Source organism: Tympanuchus pallidicinctus, unplaced genomic scaffold (assembly GCF_026119805.1).
Source record: "Tympanuchus pallidicinctus isolate F22 unplaced genomic scaffold, pur_lepc_1.0 scaffold6, whole genome shotgun sequence".
NCBI lineage: Eukaryota > Metazoa > Chordata > Aves > Galliformes > Phasianidae > Tympanuchus > Tympanuchus pallidicinctus.
The window spans coordinates 22,341,199-22,358,620 of NW_026294780.1; the positions used below are offsets into that span (position 1 = coordinate 22,341,199).

At 42.9% G+C, this 17,422-nt stretch overlaps 1 protein-coding gene across 1 annotated transcript in view; it reads right to left on the bottom strand.

The window, feature by feature from the left end:
• Positions 1-16,083, bottom strand: part of CLDN10 (claudin 10) — a 61,666-nt gene extending 45,583 nt beyond the window's left edge. The window contains exon 1 of the mRNA XM_052664491.1: positions 15,793-16,083. Within this exon, the coding sequence (XP_052520451.1) occupies positions 15,793-16,006 (214 nt within the window). The 5' untranslated portion in view covers positions 16,007-16,083. The remainder of the gene's footprint in view (positions 1-15,792) is intronic.
• Between the last annotated feature and the right edge of the window lie 1,339 nt (positions 16,084-17,422).

The following is a 17,422-nucleotide window of genomic DNA, read 5'->3' on the forward strand; positions in this document are numbered from 1 at the left end:
TTTTGGAAATGATCTGATTTCTCCTGGTTAGCCTTTCCTGAAACTGTGGAGAGCCTGGGCCCATGCTGACAGCAGTGGCAAAACTGACTTCACCAGCACAAGGCAGAGCCTTTGCATTTCTCAAGCTTCCTTCTTGCTTTCCAGCAGCTTGTCTGCGTGTTACCAGTTCAGAGTAGTGATGAATGAGGAGCCGTAAGCTGAGTGCACGTCCTCATTAAGACACTTTCTGCCTCTAGCCTTACTCCTGTGCCTAGGCCAACTCCTCTGCTGTGTTTTGATACCCCTCTGGTAACAGACCGGAGGAGTGAATGTTCTAGAAGTGAAGGTGCAGTGCAGGACAAAGTCAAAGTCAAAGACTGCGAGCACACAGAGGCTCGTGCTTCTTTGGGGGTGACTGTATGTGTTCTGGTTGTGGCAGGTAAGCATCCTGCAGTAACGCTGACTGAAGATCTGCTCTTTCTTTACACCAAGCTACTAATAAAACTGCTTTTCTCTCTGTCTCTGTGTAACTCACCCACTTAGTTTCTGAAGTCTCCTAGTGATCTGCTTCCATTAAGCTGACGTATTTTTAGGTAGCTGTGGCCTACCTGCTGTGCCGAGAGCTCTCTCCCTGCCTCTTGGCCCAGCTGATCCTCACTGGGCTCAGTTGGCTGCAAGTGTTTTGTCTCCTTGCAAACTGTTCCTTGGAAAGAGCTGTGGGGGAGTGTGGAGATGTAACTGCACGCTCAGATCTTGCTGACAGTGCAAATCCTGCCAGATAGTTAAGAAAACCAATCTGTGAATTTATCTGCCCTGGGCCTTCCCTTTAGTCTCCCCAGTAGTTTCAGTAATTCCCACGCTGCGGTGCAACTAGCCAGCGACTTTAGGAAGAAATCAAATATTTGCATGTCATTGCAAACCAGGAAAATAATAATAAAAATACGTGGGATGCGTGGTGGTGTGGAGTCTCTCTTATCAACAGGCTCCACAAAAGCTCCTTTTTTTTTGTTTATAAGGAACTACAGACCAAAGATGTCTGATTTTGCAGACAGGAAGGGTGAGGGAGGGAAAACAATCCCACTTGTTTTCTCCTTTGAGCAACAACATTTCTCTGAACTAAAGAAGGCAGCAAAGCCACTTGGCAGACAAGCTAAGTGTATGAAGTACCTTGGCTGGAAATACTTATGCTTGTTCCTGTCCTGTAACGCACACAGCCTTTTGCTGTGTGACAGCATTCTGATCTGTGTGTGCTGAGGAGATGGATTTGCCATCTTGTGTAGCCAAACCCCCTGCAGCCTCTGCCTGTGAGGAAGAACAATGATTCTGACCACCTGTGTCTCTTACACCCATCTCCCACGACCATACCAAATACAGCCCCTCCCAGCTGTTGATTATTTCTTTGCCTTTGGCCCCTCTGGCTTGTACTTTTGAAGGGCTTTGTATCTCCTGAAAAGATCAGCTCCTCAGATACCTCAGTAGAGCCCTGTCCCCCTCCTGCCCTTCCCCAGGTAGCAGTAATGTGACTGCCCCTCTGCAGCCTGTGCTGTCAGACCCACAGTTGTCCAGAAACACCAGAGGAGCCCTATGGTGGTCACAAAAGGAGATGACCTTGGGAGAAGAGGGCTGAGGGAGAAACACAAGATGAAGGCTATGGGAAGCAGGGAACGTGCAGAATGGCTGTGCTGTGGGGAACGCTGATGTTGGCAGGTTGCTGGCAGCATGTCCCCAGCAGGGTTATGGGGCCTTTGGCCCTGCTCCATGCAATTATGGCTTACTGAAGGCTGACACTTTAAAATACTGAATTTCTGCAATGTGAACAACGTGATTGAAACTGAATGTGAACCTCTGAGTTTCCAGGAAGGGTGTTAAGAAATTGTTAGATAGCCACCTAATAAAACGAAACTACTTGCAGCATCAAGATGTTGAAACACGGTGTAAATTAAGTTAAATGGCCTACTGCATTGGTTTTGCTGGGGTATATTAATATCATCTGTTTTGTAAACTGGTCCTTTGCCATTAAAAGTATGCTATGGAAAAGCCAGATACCATTAACTGTTACTTAGTCGATTGAATGACCTCTTCTCATCGCTTTGTGAGATAACCACATCTGCCTTTAACAGAGCGTGGCTGGCTCAGGGCCTGGCATGCGGAGGGATGTGTGCATGGGGAGGGATGCCAGCTGCTTGCCTTGTGGTGGGTGTGCAGCAGAGAAGATGTTTATGCCTCTGGAGAGGCTGTTTGTCCTGGTCATCCAACTAAACACTGCACTGAGATAACAGTCGGTGAGTCACTTTCACTGTTTCTTAGTGGATGGGGTTTGGTTTCTGCTTTTGCTGCTTCCAGGATGAAATGTCAATAGAAAGGCTTTTATGTGACACTCTGTGTTATTGTTTATAAATTCATTTGTGAAGAAGGAAAAGGCAGTCTCCAAATACAAGAATATTTTGGCAGATTTCCATCTGTGCTAGAAATTTAGAACTTCTGAGCACTCACTTCCTTTGGAAATAGAAGTGTGCACTGCCCTGGACACATTTACTGTGCAGCAGAATGTAAGCCTGAGACATGTCTTTGCAGCTGACTGGTAACTGGAGAGGTATGGCCACACATTTCAATTGGTCTCCCCAAATACAAAAATAATGGCAAGTATAAAGACGGGCATAACCAGTAGAAATCACTATATTTATTACTATAAGAGCAAATTTTGTAAGAATCTTCAGATATTCTTTTTTTTTTTTCTTGTTTTGACTGCCAGACTATGTAATTTCTCCCATTGAAATAGTCTATGTAATAAACTAGTAAAATAATAAACTAATAAAATAGTCTATGTAATTAACTTCTGGGAAAATGAGGGCTAGAAGGGAAAATTTAGGGTACAGCCTGAAATAATACTATAAAATAAGGTCAAAGAAATAGTTGGTTGATGGTGTACCTTATTAAAAGCTACCACATGAAAGTCTTAATTCATGGAAAACTGTTCAAGGGTACAACATAAATCTCAGCTTAAGATGTGGAATTTAAACTCACACATTTTGTCTTTAAGAAGGTAAATACAGAGGGCATGTTTTATTTGAGGGCTTGGCTAATTGCCTCCATAATAAGATGTTTTTTTTAGGAAAGTTATCAAAGTAAATAAGAAATGTAACTGTAAAATGATCATATCAGCAAAGTGTTGGATGTGGTCTTCAATGCCTCTGCTTTTTTCAGATTCTTTTAAAAGAATTAAAGGCCAAATATCTCGGTGACCTGTACAAGTTATTTAAGATAAGAGATGAACAAAAGGCTCTCAGGAGCTTGCCTGAGTGCAAAAATGTGTTGTGCTGAATTAAGGCCTTAAAATTTAATCTGTTGATTTCTTTAATATTTGGACAGGCAGCACTGTCTCCCAGTATCCCATAGAGAATCACTGAAGTGATAGGAAAAGAATCTGGCTTTCTGTCTTTCTCTTCAGGCCAGCTGAAGATATTCACTCATCCCCTGTCAGTCCTGTGCACTGGATGAAGATGCAAGGCCATCTTACTCTCCAGGTCCTTCCCTTTTAGCCACCATCCTTGTTCCTGAGCGATCTCAGCTAGCTAAATGCCAGCTGGCTACAACTGTACACTAACAGATTCTGGTAGATGTCTGCTCAGATGGTTATTTGTGCTTAACCACTAAGTAGTTCTTTTTGATATCTCTTTTTCTGTCTCCTTCATGCCTTTCAGTTTGTTTCTGTGACAGAAAGCTTCCAATGGAGCAGACATACTGTGCTGGTGTATTAGCGGTAGAGAAACCAAGGAAGGTTTGAATGCTTTGCTATGTGACTTGAATTTTATTTTTGAATATGTGTGTTTTTTAAATAGTAGTGAAATCTAAAAAGATTATAATGTCATTAAAACATTATTAAATCCTGAATACCTGAATACCTTCTAAAAGGAGATGTGGCTTCTTCGCTTGAATAGTGAAATGTCAGCAGAAGTATCCTGTTGCTAATCAGGCACCCCACTGCCATACCTGCCCAATCTCACATGTCCAATCTGGGACCCCCTTCTAATGCATGCTCTCCAGCCCCTTAGCACAGATTAGGAAACCAACAGTATCCCCAGAAAACCAGGATGGAGACATCTGGAGTGAACCTGATGACAGTGGGCCAGAGGAAAACAATCCTTTGTTTCTTCCTGAAGACAAAGCCAGACCTGCTATTAAAACAGAAAGAATTGAGGGACCTTGGGGTAATGCTCTGTGACATGCTATATGAACCATCCTGTGGGACCCATTGCAATTGAAAAATTTGCAAGGAAGATACAGCAGAAATCCAGGTGGAACTGAAACTGAATACTTATTACAAGCATGCTTAAGTGGTGGGGACAAATAGCGTTGAGAGGGGACAAAGCAAATGGCCTTTGGGGTCCAGAAGTTTTCTTAAATTTGGGACCCAACCTGGCAAGCATACCCCGTTCTATCACCAGCCAAGAAGTGAATTGGGCTGGGGGAACAGGTGAACCATAATCCCCATCAGTTCTCTAAGTGAGCTCTCTACAGCCAACATAGAAGCTGCTTGAAGACAAGCAATGCAGAAACAAAAGCCCCTTGGTTTCCCACTGTCTGTTACCGTAGATTTTGTGATGTTAGAGTCACTAATTAGGGGAGCCCTGGCAATTCTTAATCCCTATCTAACTGCGACATGGGATGGAATAAGACAAGACATAAGAGATAATGAAGCACTAGGTGACAGTGTTTGTTATGCTCTCAGGCGACTCCTACGTGGGCAGAATTAATGCACAGCATTGTTAATGACAGCTGTGAAATATACTGGGGTGATGTACTAGTGGAAAAACAAAACGCAAGTCCTTGGGAAGGAGATCATAGGGTGAGATATGTAAACTAGGGAGCAGAAACTAAGCTGTAAGAAAATAAATCTAAACCCTTGCAAGCAGAATTTCAAAAGCAGAGAAATCTCGCAGTGTTCACAGGACTGTGACTTGAGGTCAGCCCACTGGCATTATTTTGAGTCTAACTGAAATATTCCAGAAATTAGATAGCAGCGGAGAGAAAGAGTGCATTTTGACTCCTTTGGCACCAGTTCCTGGGAAGCGAGTGAACATTTTCTCCCCCTTAGCAAGGAATTGCATGGCATGAAACAAAATAAATGAGCACTGTCTGGCGGCAATTGGGTTTGTCTATCTGGAAAGTAGACACTTATCACTTATATTTTTATTCCAGTTAGTCCTTAAGGATAATCTGTGAAATTTTGAATAGATAAAAGAGCACAAATTTCAATACTAATCACAACAAGATGCCAAGAAGTTGTGTGTGAGACCCAGATGGCAAGAAGTTAACATTATATGTGTGAATGGAGCAAGAGCTGTTTGCCAAACTGCCAAGGTCAGTTTATGGCTCCCACTCAATAAATGCATGTCAGCTATTTGTTTTGCAATTAAAGACCATGAAGAAAATATTTTAGGTTTCAGTGCTTTGAAGAGATGGATCTGGAGCCTGCTGAATGTAGTCTTTTGGCTCACATCAATCCCAAGCCCAACAGAAATAGGGAGGCTGCAATGCATGTAGTTTGTGCAGCCCCTGCACTTCCTGATTCAAATATTACCAACATACTACAATATCCAATTGTAACTGACTGGGAGAAATGACAGAACTCACTCCACTTATCTCCAGAACTCACCCCCCATCCACTCACCAGTCCAGCCAGTTCAGAAACCAGTCAAGAAGTAGCATTTGACAACTGAATATCAGATTGGGAATCAGAACATAAGGAGACAGACAAAATTCTAATTGAAGAATTAAGAACGTAACAGTCATTGGAACCAGTGTGTCCCTATGACCCTATTATAGGTAAATGGGCTTGTCCCAAACATGCTATTTACTATAATCTGTTCCAAACTGGACCTGGTGAATCCAAAAAGACCTTAATTGTTTAGCTCGACTGCATTTAAATGAATAGAACAACAATAACCTGAATGGGGAAAGGAGCATTTATCTTTACTCCAAGCAGTAAAACAAGTTGAGAAAATACATCAAAGACAGCCTGTGATGATCAATTTACCGTTCACTGATGCTATGCCTATGACCTTAACTAAACTTGGTGTCCCACTTGCCTGGGAAGCTACCAATAGCAGTGGTGCAAAACTAAAAGTAGTTCACAATGGATTTTGCTTATTTGTTCAGACTCTTCCTGCCCCCCCCCAAAAAAAAAATCTCACTTTTCTTCCAGTACGGCAGGCAGAAATGCTGTTGTTCAAGCTGTTATTCCAAAACACCAGTAATGTTGCTTTGATCTGTGGTCAAAGAGCCTTAGAGTGGCCATGGTCTTAACCTCATGTGAACTATTGGGTGTATGGGAATAGACTTTAGTAAGGAAGATTTGAATCTTTCCACTGAGATCATGAATGGAACTGAAATATAAATGGATTTGGATATTAACTGAGGAGGTGCTCACTAAGCCACTTTCTATAATTTATCAGCAGTTCTGACTGTTCAGGAAGGTCCCAGTTGACTGGCGGCTAGCAAATGTGACACCCATCTACAAGAAGATCTGGAAAGAGGACTTGAGGAACTGCAGGACTATCAGTCTGACTTCAGTGTTGGAGAAGGCTATGGAGCAGATCATCTTGGCTGCTATCAGCTGGCACATATAGGACAACCAGATAGTCAGAACCAGTCATCATGGGTTTATGAAAGGTGGGTCCTGCCTGACTAACTTGATCTCCTACGATTAGGTTACTTAGTGAATGAAGAAGAAGTTGTGGGTATTTTCTACCTAGACTTTCATAAAACATTTGACACTGTTTCCCACATCATTCTGGAGGAAGTGCCTGCTCATAACTTGGATGTATGCACGCTCCTCTGGCTAAAAGTTGACCTGGCCCAAAGATCTGTGGTGAATGTAGTTAAATCTAGTTGGAGGTCAGTCGTAAGTTTTGTTCCTCAGGGCTCAGTATTGGTGCCAGTTCTATTTAATATCTTCATCAGGGATCTGGATGAGGGAATTAAACATACCTTCAGTAAGTTTGCAGATGACACTAAGTCAGGCGGGTCTGTTGATCTCCTTGAGCTTAGAAAGGCTTTACAGAGGGATTTGGGTCAGCTGGATCAATGGACCAAGGCCAACTATATGTGATTCAACAAGCCTTAGTGCTGGGTCCAGCACCTGGGTAACAATAATGCTACAGGCTGGGTAATGAGTGGTTGGAAAGCTGCCTGGAAGAAAAGGACCAAGGATTAGTGGTTGGCAGCTGGCTGATCATGAGTCAGCAGTGTGCCAAAGTGGCCAAGAAAACTAGTGGCATCCTGGCTTGTATCAGAAATTTTGTGGCCAGCAAGACTAGGGAAGTGATTGTTCTTTCTGTACTCAGCTCTGGTGAGGGTGCACCTCAAATACTGTGTTCAGTTCTGGGCTCCTCACTGCAAGAATGCCAGTGAGGTCCTAGAGCGTGTCCAAAGAAGGGCAACAAAGCTGGTGAGGGGTCAAGAGGATAAGTCTTGGGAAAAGCAAAGAAATGGTTTCAAGTTGTACCAGAGGAGGTTCAGGTTGGATATTAGGATGAATATCTTCCTTTAAAAGGTTGTTAAGCACTGGAACAGTTTGTTCAGGGAATTAGTTGAGTTGTTATCCCTGAAGATATTTAAAAGGTGGGCTGGTATAATGCTTAGGTACATGATCTAGAGCTAGACTTGGAAATGATAGATTAATGGTTGAACTTAATGGTCTTAAGAGGTCTTCTCTGTGATAAAAAAAAAGCCACTGCTTTTGTCTTAACATATGCAATGCTTTGGTATATATCATATACTCAATCATTGCACTAGGATTATATCTCAGTGGGAGTATATTCATTAGAACACAGAAGACAGCCAAGAAAAAGCTAACAAGACAGAAACAAATGGCAAACTGTTGATGATAATGCATATGTTGCATGGGACTACGAGGATTTATTTGTGACAGTAATGTGAGATATTTGTCTTGACACTGAACATAATGTTTCTCATATTCAAATAATTCTGATTAAAACCCTGAAACTGCACAGGAATATATTGGAAAGGGATGTGAGGGAATTCTTGTATGAGAAATCTTTGTGATTTTATACATGTAGAAAATATGACTGTAGATATAAGTAGTTCAAATACTTCTATTTGCAACTTGACTGTAATTATACAATACAAATTTAATTATTCAGCTCCTGTTATTATTATAATTATTACAGTCTGATGATACATTGAGCCCAGATTCTATTGGAACAAATCTCATGCTGGTGAGAATGTTGCAAGGTGATGACCTGTATCAGCTGCTAGAGCATGTCTGAAGCAATGGACAAAGCCCCTGATCACTATTTATCATGGTGCAGAAAAAAAACACCATGCTCTGGAAAAACTGAGAAGAGTACAAAATTGGTGGAAAATTCTTCTTGGGTGATCACTGACAGCAACAGGAATTTCTAATTACATGCTTCATCCAGCTGTGATAGTACTGACTCTAACGTTAGTGTACCTATTGCTTATAATCATATTGTATATGAAACTTTGGCACATTATAAAGCAAATAACCCAGCTTCAACCACCCAAAAGATACAAAGGATTGCATAACTAATAGCAACACTGCACTATTTCCCGTGGATCTGTAAGTGCCTATCAATATATTATTAATGGTACAGAGATAAGAGGTGACTGCACCATGACTCTGTGATGGTAAGGAGGATCTATAGTCATGGGGTAGAGTGTGGTGGTGTGCTTCCCCTGCACCTCCTCCTCCCCCCAGCCTGACCTTTCTACTGTAACCCTGCTCCGATGACGACCATCAGTGATGGCTGTGGTGGGTGCATCCACTGGTGATAGCTGAACTGGACTCAGAGAGGATTCAGGGCAGATAGCATGCACCCACCAAATATAGCTGGTATGCAAAAATGACAAGTGGTCAATCACCGTGGTCCATAAATAGGGGACAGTACAGAGCCTGCTCAGCTCCCCTTGCATGGCTGAGGGCTGCATACCAGCGTCTGTCTTTGAGCAGGGACACCTCTCAGGGTTACTCCTCAAGGCTGAGGGATTCCTTACCTGGGGCAGACACTCGGTAAGTGACTAATAGTGAACTTCTTGAAACTTCTTGCAAGGCTGAGATTTCTGATCTACTAATAGCTTGCTAACAGGCTGTAAGGTACTGAGTGATATAAAGGATCAATTGGCGGTATCTTCCTTTAGATGTAAAATGTTGGCCATTGGGTCCATTCTAAGCCTGGTGACTTTGTTAAATCACTATCTTATAGCAATGAAATATATTGCTGCTTCTCTCTTATGAGGGAAGCGTGTAACATTCTCTATGACAGTGCCTAAAGAATGCTCTAACCAGCCTCCAAGCCACAAGTGAGCGCCACATCATCCACTTCAGAGAAGATTTACAAGGATAACTAGACACTGCAGGACTCAGTGCACGTGGGCTCTGGGCACTGTAAAGATAGAATAACATCTATGTTATTCTATATATACTAGTTATCTGTCTTGTCTGTGTAGAGAATTGTTTTCTCTGTCAAAAATGGCATTTCACTCACACCTGCCCAGCCTGGTCCACAGTTTCCACAGTGGAGTTTTTTATGCACATAGATTTTTTTCCTGCTCCTGTAGCAGTTGGCTACGCTCATTCTCACATGTCTACTCACAAACCATTCATTCAGCCTCTTTCCTCCCTTTCCCACTACTCTTTGGAAATGTCAGATATACTAGAAGGCTGAAGATTTTAAATCTTAAATGTGAATGCCAAAAGGATAAGCTGTAAGGGTTTGCACTTGTCTTCTTCTCTCTCCCATCCATCTGGCATGGCTATTTTTGCTGGGTTTCCTCTTCTCTCCCGCTGCAGTGATTTTCAAAAATGAAATGGATTTTATCTCCATGACTTTGAATGAAGGTCGTACTACCGAAAATTTAGAAGTATATTAGCCCTGGGCTCCTCAGTGCATGCAACAGGAAAGCTCCCTGCACCCACCTCAGTGCTCACAAGGCAGACCAGGGTAGAAAACTTGTTTGAACAGAAGTATTTTAAGGCATTGGCTCAGTACCAATTACTGCAGAGACCTATTCATTTTGCAGTACACTCTCTGCTGCTCTGTAGGAGTAATCAAAGAAAACTAAAAGGAAACCAGAGATTACAATCTTTTCTAGCGAAGATGAAAGAGCGTTGTTATTAATGCCCCAATAACAATCTCTGCATTCTCATCCCTGCACCAGCTGCGTGGAAAACATGTTGCCAACTGCCAGCACTTTCCAGACTTCCTCACCAACTTTCTGCAAATAAAGACCACACGTTTGGGATTGTCCCAAGCAAAATCATTAGAGTGAGGATTAGTGAAGAGAAGCACAGGCAGCACTACTTTTTGATCTTGACAAAAGTGAGAAAGATGCTCAGCATCTTAACATCTTCTCATTTACAGAAATGGGAAGGCAGGATGGTCATAGCATAAAAACAGAATTGCAGAAATGCTGACGAACTTCCAGTTGTAAAGAACTAAAAAAGAGAGCTGCTCTGTAATGCCTTACCTTTTCCTAGAATCCTGCAGATTTTAAGGCAGTATCAAAATCTGTTCTTTGTAACCTTTGGGTCAGTTGCTCCCCCCCGTAACTGGCAGCTGACTGTCAGAGCCTCCACCTCCATGTTTTCCATCAGGCCGTAGGGCAGTCTGGCCCTGCAGTTCTTGGACCCCATTTGTTTATCTTTTATATCTTTGTAGTCATACATCCTCCCAGTAGGCACACCTTTTTCCAGTCCTCCCACAGTGCTGAACTATTCTGCTTCAACAAACTGGCCAGGTCCAGAGTGCGTTCATAGTAAATCACAGCAAGCAGTGATTCATTGTGGTTTAGATTAATGAATTTTCAGAGCTTATGGATTAAAATCTTGGAAACAAAAGGCTAGAAAACAAAATTTGACAGCAGGATTCAGAACCACTCCAAAATCTCTAACCTGCAATGCCTCAGCTCTGAGATTAAAAAAATCCAGGTTTCACAGAGTTGTTCTTGCTCTTGAGGACTCCTGGGCTCTAGATGCTTCTTCAGCAACACTCTGTCACAAGGAATCCCTGAATCTTGCTCTGGATCTACAGTAAAACTGCTGCTGGAGATCCCCGAGGGCAAATTTATTGGATTGAGGGAGTTAGACTTCTTCAGTTCACACACACTGTGTAAGGGGCTGTTATATCAAACATGGCTCCTCTTCATGAATGGCCCTACAAATGAATTTTTTGCCTTATTTGAAGCCACCCTACCAAGACTCATTATTTCTCAAACTATCTCCTACCTAGGCTGAACTATTTAATGTACTTTCTTCTTTCTCTTTCAAAAGTAGGGCAGTGATATGAAATATGTTACAGATAACACCAAAACTTTGCTGTACGTTGTTACTACATCTGAGGATCTCTAGAGCTTTCTCTAGGGACTAAACATGCATTCAAGCTGTCTCAGTTGAGTGGAGAGAAGAACGAGTAATCTAATCTCAGAATTAGTAGCCTTTCATTACCAAGATTAAAAACCTGATTGTTCTGGATAAACAAAACTCTGTGCTGGAACCAGCAGTCGAAATGCTGACCTTTCTGCCTACTGAGAAGTGGCGAATGCTTGGGGATTAAGCCATAAACATCATGTCTCATGGTCCCTATTCTCGAATTTGAGCTACTGATCCTAGTGTATTCCCTCTCTTCTGATCTCCCCTCCCAAAAGCACACTTCATGAGGTATGGGCTCTGAAGTTTGCACCACGGGAGGTTCAGGTCGGATATTAGGAAAAATTTCTTCTCTGAAAGAGTGGTGAGCTACTGGCACAAGCTGCCCAGAGAGGTGGTGGAGTCACCGTCCCTGGAGCTGTTCCTTAACCGTGTAGATGTGGCACTGAGGGACATCGTTATCGGGCATGGCGGGAATGGGTTGACGGTCGGACTAGATTGTCTTACAGGTCTTTTCCAACCTCATGATTCTATAATTCTGTCATCCTATACCGCGTTGCCACCACTCGGCGGCAAGCTTCACTGCTCCTCCCTTGGCCGCTCCACAGGGAAACAGGAGCCCGAGCAGCGCTGCCTTCACGGCGACAGGGCGCAGATCGCAGCTCCCTGGGCACGGCCGGCTCTGCCCTGGGCCGCGCCTGCAGCACCATGGAGAGCGGGCAGCTGGGAGCCCAGCGCGTTGGGGGGCTCCGGGCCCAGCCTCGCCCCGGGTCACCCCGCAGCAGCGCCACCGGCGTTGCTCTCCACGTCTGGATGGCGTCCGGCTGAGCACGGCTGCTTTGGATGCAATGGAATCACAGAATCATAGAACGGCCTGGGTTGAAAAGGACCACAACGATCATCCAGTTTCAACTCCCCTGCTATGTGCAGGTCGCCAACCACCAGACCAGGCTGCCCAGAGCCACATCCAGCCTGGACTTGACTGCCTCCAGGGATGGGGATCCACAGCCTCCTTGGGCAACCTGTTCCAGTGCATCTGAAGCCCTCTGTGTGAAAAACTTCCTCCTAATATCTAACCTAAACTTCCTAGTCTCAGTTTAAGACCATTCCCCCTTCTTCTGTCACTATCCACCCTCGTAAACAGCCGTTCCACTTCCTGTTCATGTGCTCCCTTCAAGTACTGGAAGGCCACAATGAGGTCTTCCTGGAGCATTCTCTTCTCCAAGCTAAACAAGCCCAGTTCCCTCAACCTTTCTTCATAGGAGAGGTGCTCCAGCCCTCTGATCATCTTAGTGGCCCTTCTCTGGACCCGCTCCAAGAGCTCCACGTCACAGAATCACAGAATTGTGTACCAGGGGCCTCAGGCCTGCATGCAGTAAATAGTAGTTGGTTGTCATTTTGCAGCTTCCTTCCTGTTTTCAGCTTTATTGCAGCATCATGAAATGGCAGCTCTGAATCTTCGAATCATTAAGGGAGGAAAAGACAACTAAGATCATCAAGTCGAGCCATTGACCCAACACCACCATGCCCACTATCCACGTTCCTCAGTGCTACATCTGATGCATGGCATCCTCCTGTTGGTTCTGCTGCCATTTGGGATAGCTCTACTTGCACTATTTCACTGCACTCAGGCACTGACAAGACTAAGAAATGCCAGTGAAAGATCTGATCAAGCAAAGGGTGAGGAAAGCACATTTCTACTGCTTTCTGGTACACCTCCAGAAACTCATGACAGGGAAAACCAGAGTGCAGAGGAGTCCGTGCCATAGGGTGAGAGTACCAAATGCTGAACTCATTATTTGAAGAAGTCTAGCAGCTGCCCTGATTGACTGTGGAAGTGTCATAGGAGAGGGGACAAATCTGAAAAATTTGGAGATTGCAGGAATTCAGCATGATCAGCATGAAGAGGAGAGATGACTATTGCCTTTGAAGCACTGAATTAGGGGGAGATGGGGTAGCAGGTAGTCTGGGTTGCACAGGCTATGTTCATGCCTTTGCTCCTATCAGCATAGAAAGTCAGTTCTGGTATATACCCACATACTGCCAATGACAGCGTGATAGTGCTGCTCAAAGAAAGATCATTGAAATCTGTTTCTTTTCATTGTTTGTTTGCTGTGGTTTCAATATGGAGAAAAATAAACATCTTAAAACTTGATAGAGACTATATGGAAGCCTCTGCTGTAAGAGATCCTGAAAAGTGCAATAAAAACTTTTATGATCAAATGAATCTGCTTTGGAGTAGAAGTGACTTCTGTTATTTACTGGTATTACTTTCTGTGGGGGAATCTAAGGATAGACTGGAGTGCAACGAGGAGCTTGTGTAACAAAGTTGTTTTTGGCTGGAGGACAAATTGCAACCAGACTCCATAAAATCATAGAAGTGCAATGGTACAAGTTATTTTACCAGCCCTCCCAAATTCAATAAGCCAATAACGATGGTGAATTGATGGTCTTTTACATGAACATTTTAGTGTTTTACAATGAAGAACAGAGTGAGAGTGGAGATCTCTTTCCCTGCTGAACTCTTGATTTCCTTGGATTAGCAGGAGTTTATGTTTAGCAGATTTTCCAAACAAACAAAATGCCTCTCTCTCTCTCAGTAGTGCTTAAGCTACGTGTAACACTACCCTGTGCTGCTGCCTGCAGTTTAAAATTAGACTTCTTAAATGTCAATCTAGAAGTTTGCCACCCTCCTGTTTTAACAAGAGCACGCAACTTTAATTTGTTGTAGATTTCTTGTCTACGTTATTCTAAGGAGCAAATGAACAAAATCTTACTCAGATGCCTAAGTATTTATTTAAAAGATATTCACATACTGATGTGCAGTTTGTTTATTCGAATTTCAGTCTGCCTGTGATCTAAATAATAACAGTAAGAATACAAAGTGCAAGTGGCAAATGGATTACAGCTGATAATTCTGAAATCAGCTTTTATATGAATTGTAAGAGGAATAATGGAAGTTTATAGTTACTAAAGCGCTTTAAACAAATTTGATTATGTGTGCCTGAGAAGAATCTGCTGTTTCTTTTTATTTAAATCTCAACAAAAATAATGTGTAAATTGTTATTTGCAAAAAGGATAACATTCACATTTAAAGCAAAGTAGGATTGAGTTTTAATGCTTGTTAATTCATTTCTGATTGTCAGCATTCTATGAAAGCAGTGCAAATCACCTCACCCATTCAGATCCCCTGCGTGTCACTTGTGATGGTGTTGAGCAGGGATGGCAACCTGCACAAAATCTCAAAATCGTCCATACTTGTAAGGGTTGATCTGTAGGCCCCAGCATGCAGTCTGATGTGGCGGATGGGGAAGGCAATGCATGGGTCTGTAGCATCCCCGTGTTTCCAGGTGTGGGGACGTGTGTGCACAGCCCTGCTTACACCATATGGGAACAACCAAGCAGCCGTGCATTTTGTATCAGCCGCTGCCTGCGCACGCTTTATAACCGTGCTTCTTGCTGGTCTCATAAAAGCATTGCATGACTGATTCTATTTCGTCTGGATTTCTGTTCTCTTTCCCTAAAACACCTGTGTCTTGACACATTTTTCCTACCCTAGCCTGACCCCATCTTGCTCTTACACCGCTCATATCCAGGAAAGAGCAGTACGTCTGCCCCTGCCCTCAGAAGTTACGCAGTTTCACTGAGACCACCACCTTACCTACAGTCTCAAGGCTCAACAAACAGAAAACAAATCTCTTCACACACTGCTTTATACAGAAAACTTGTTGTGCTGTAGACTTTCAGTGAGCCCCTGCCCCTGAGGAAACCCTTTCCTGATTTAAGGTATGAAGACCCCCATTTGCTTTCGTGCTCTGATAGATGGCTTTAAATACAACACTTACCATTAAAATGGGAATAATACACCTTTGATCTCTAAAGTTAAAATATTAGCCTGTGATACAGCAAGTATATACACACGCACTTAGTTTTCTGCATGTGAGAATTTGCATAGTATTTGTGGATGTAGTGCTTTTCTACCTAGTTTCCTTGTATACCAAAAAAGCACTGATTGCTGTCATAGATCTTGCTGTCTTTCCTCCTCACCCCATCCAGCAAGCACTATGCTTATGTTTGCATGGAAGTTAGAGTTGGAAGCCAGTTCTGTGCATCTCTCTACTCACACTGGATTGCTACTGATAGCGTGTTTGCTGGAAATTTGTCCAGAGTATTTATCTTGAATTACCAACCGCCCAGTAGAGCTTTGCACTCTTTCTTGAAGTACATATCTACGGTTTTTTTTCTGACATTCTGCCTATGCTATCCTTATTTTCATAGCAGTGCTTTAATCATGATCTCTTGCACAAGCTGAAATAATCTCTCTCCTCAGGCTCCCATCCTGAAAAAAAAAAAAAAAGAAAAAAAACCCAACCTTCTGTATGTTCCAGTTAAATTCCACTTACCTTCCACTTTGAGGATAGTAAGGTGAGGTCTGCAGTGAAAAGCACCCAGCGCGTTGCCTGCACAGTTCATCCACAGACCCTGGAAAACCCAGGTTGCAGTGATAACAGATGATGCTCGGCTTGTGACTTTCCACTCGTTCGATGCAGTAGCAGCAATTGTGGCTGCTAACCCACAAAAAGAAAATATAAAAGCTATAATCTGTATTCCTAGCATGTTTCTCCGTAACCCAAGGACTGGGTAATGCCACTGTGTGGAGAAAAAAGTGCTTTAGTCATGTGAGTAAGAAAAAGGCATAACATAAGCAAATTATACTTGAACAAGCTCAGTTCTTCTTGCTACAGAAAGTTAATGTGGCTGAAAGAATTTGTCATGCTTGAGTGATTTAAGAAAGGCCACGGGCATTGCAAATGTTTAGAATGAAAGACAAGGTACAACTTTATGGGAGCTAATTACTGGTACTTACTGATTTCTAATTGTAAAAAATAATTAAAATCTTTTCATCGTTTTTTTTTCGATTTCATTATTCCAGTTAATGCTTAATTTTTAGTTAATTGGAAACCTAAAAACATCACATCTAGCAAAAGAAGTCCAGAGTCCAAACTGTACAGTGCTATTTAACAGATTACCATAACACTTTAGAAGAAACACACAACAGTTGAAAAATGCATTCTTAAAAGGCTGTGAAATTAATTCACCCATAGCCAGCCATCACAGACAGCCGTAAGACAGTAATATCTTGGAGGCTGTGCCTGTGAATGTGATATGGAGTGACAAATTTAAAGCAAGAAAAGAAATAGCAGCTGGTCCCTCAACTTTAGTAGTGCGGAGAATAACTTCATGTAGCCACCATCAAGATTTCTTCTCTGGTCAATTTACTGCTTCTTACGATACGTATGACCTGCATGATGAATATGGTGCAGAAACATCTTACTGCTGACTGAGCTCCTGCAGCTTCATGCCATGCAGAATTCTTAGAGAATATCACTGATTTAATAAAATGTCATCCTTAAGGTAGTAGGCATTGATTCTCAGCAGAGCAATAAGGTACAGCACCACACAGAAGTAGTCTTTCATCCAGTTCCTGAGTAAACTCTCTTTACTTGTGTGGGAACTGCACATGGTTTCATAGAATCATAGAATCATCAAGGTTGGAAAAGACCTCCAAGATCATCCAGTCCAACCATCCAACTGTCACCAGTATTTCCCACTAAGCCATGTCTCTCAGTGCAACCATCTGAACTTTAATTGACCACCTCCAGAGTCGGTGACTCCACCACCTTCCTGGGCAGCCCGTTCCAGCATCTGGCCACTCTTTCAGAGAAGAAGTGTTTCCTAATGTCCACCTGAATCTCCCATGGAGAAACTTGAGGCCATTCCCTTTTGTTCTATCCCTAGTGACCTGGGAGAAGTGGCCAACCTCCACCTTGCCACAATCTCCTTTCAGATAGTTGTAGAGAGCATCACCCTGAAATTCCTCTTCTCCAGACTAATCAATCCCCGTTCCCTCAGCCACTCCTCGTAAGAGTTTGTGCTCCAGACCTCTCACAGCTTCATTGCCCTTCTCTGAACATGCTCCAGGGCCCTCAATGACTTTCGTGCATCGAGGGGCCCAAAACTGAACACAGTACT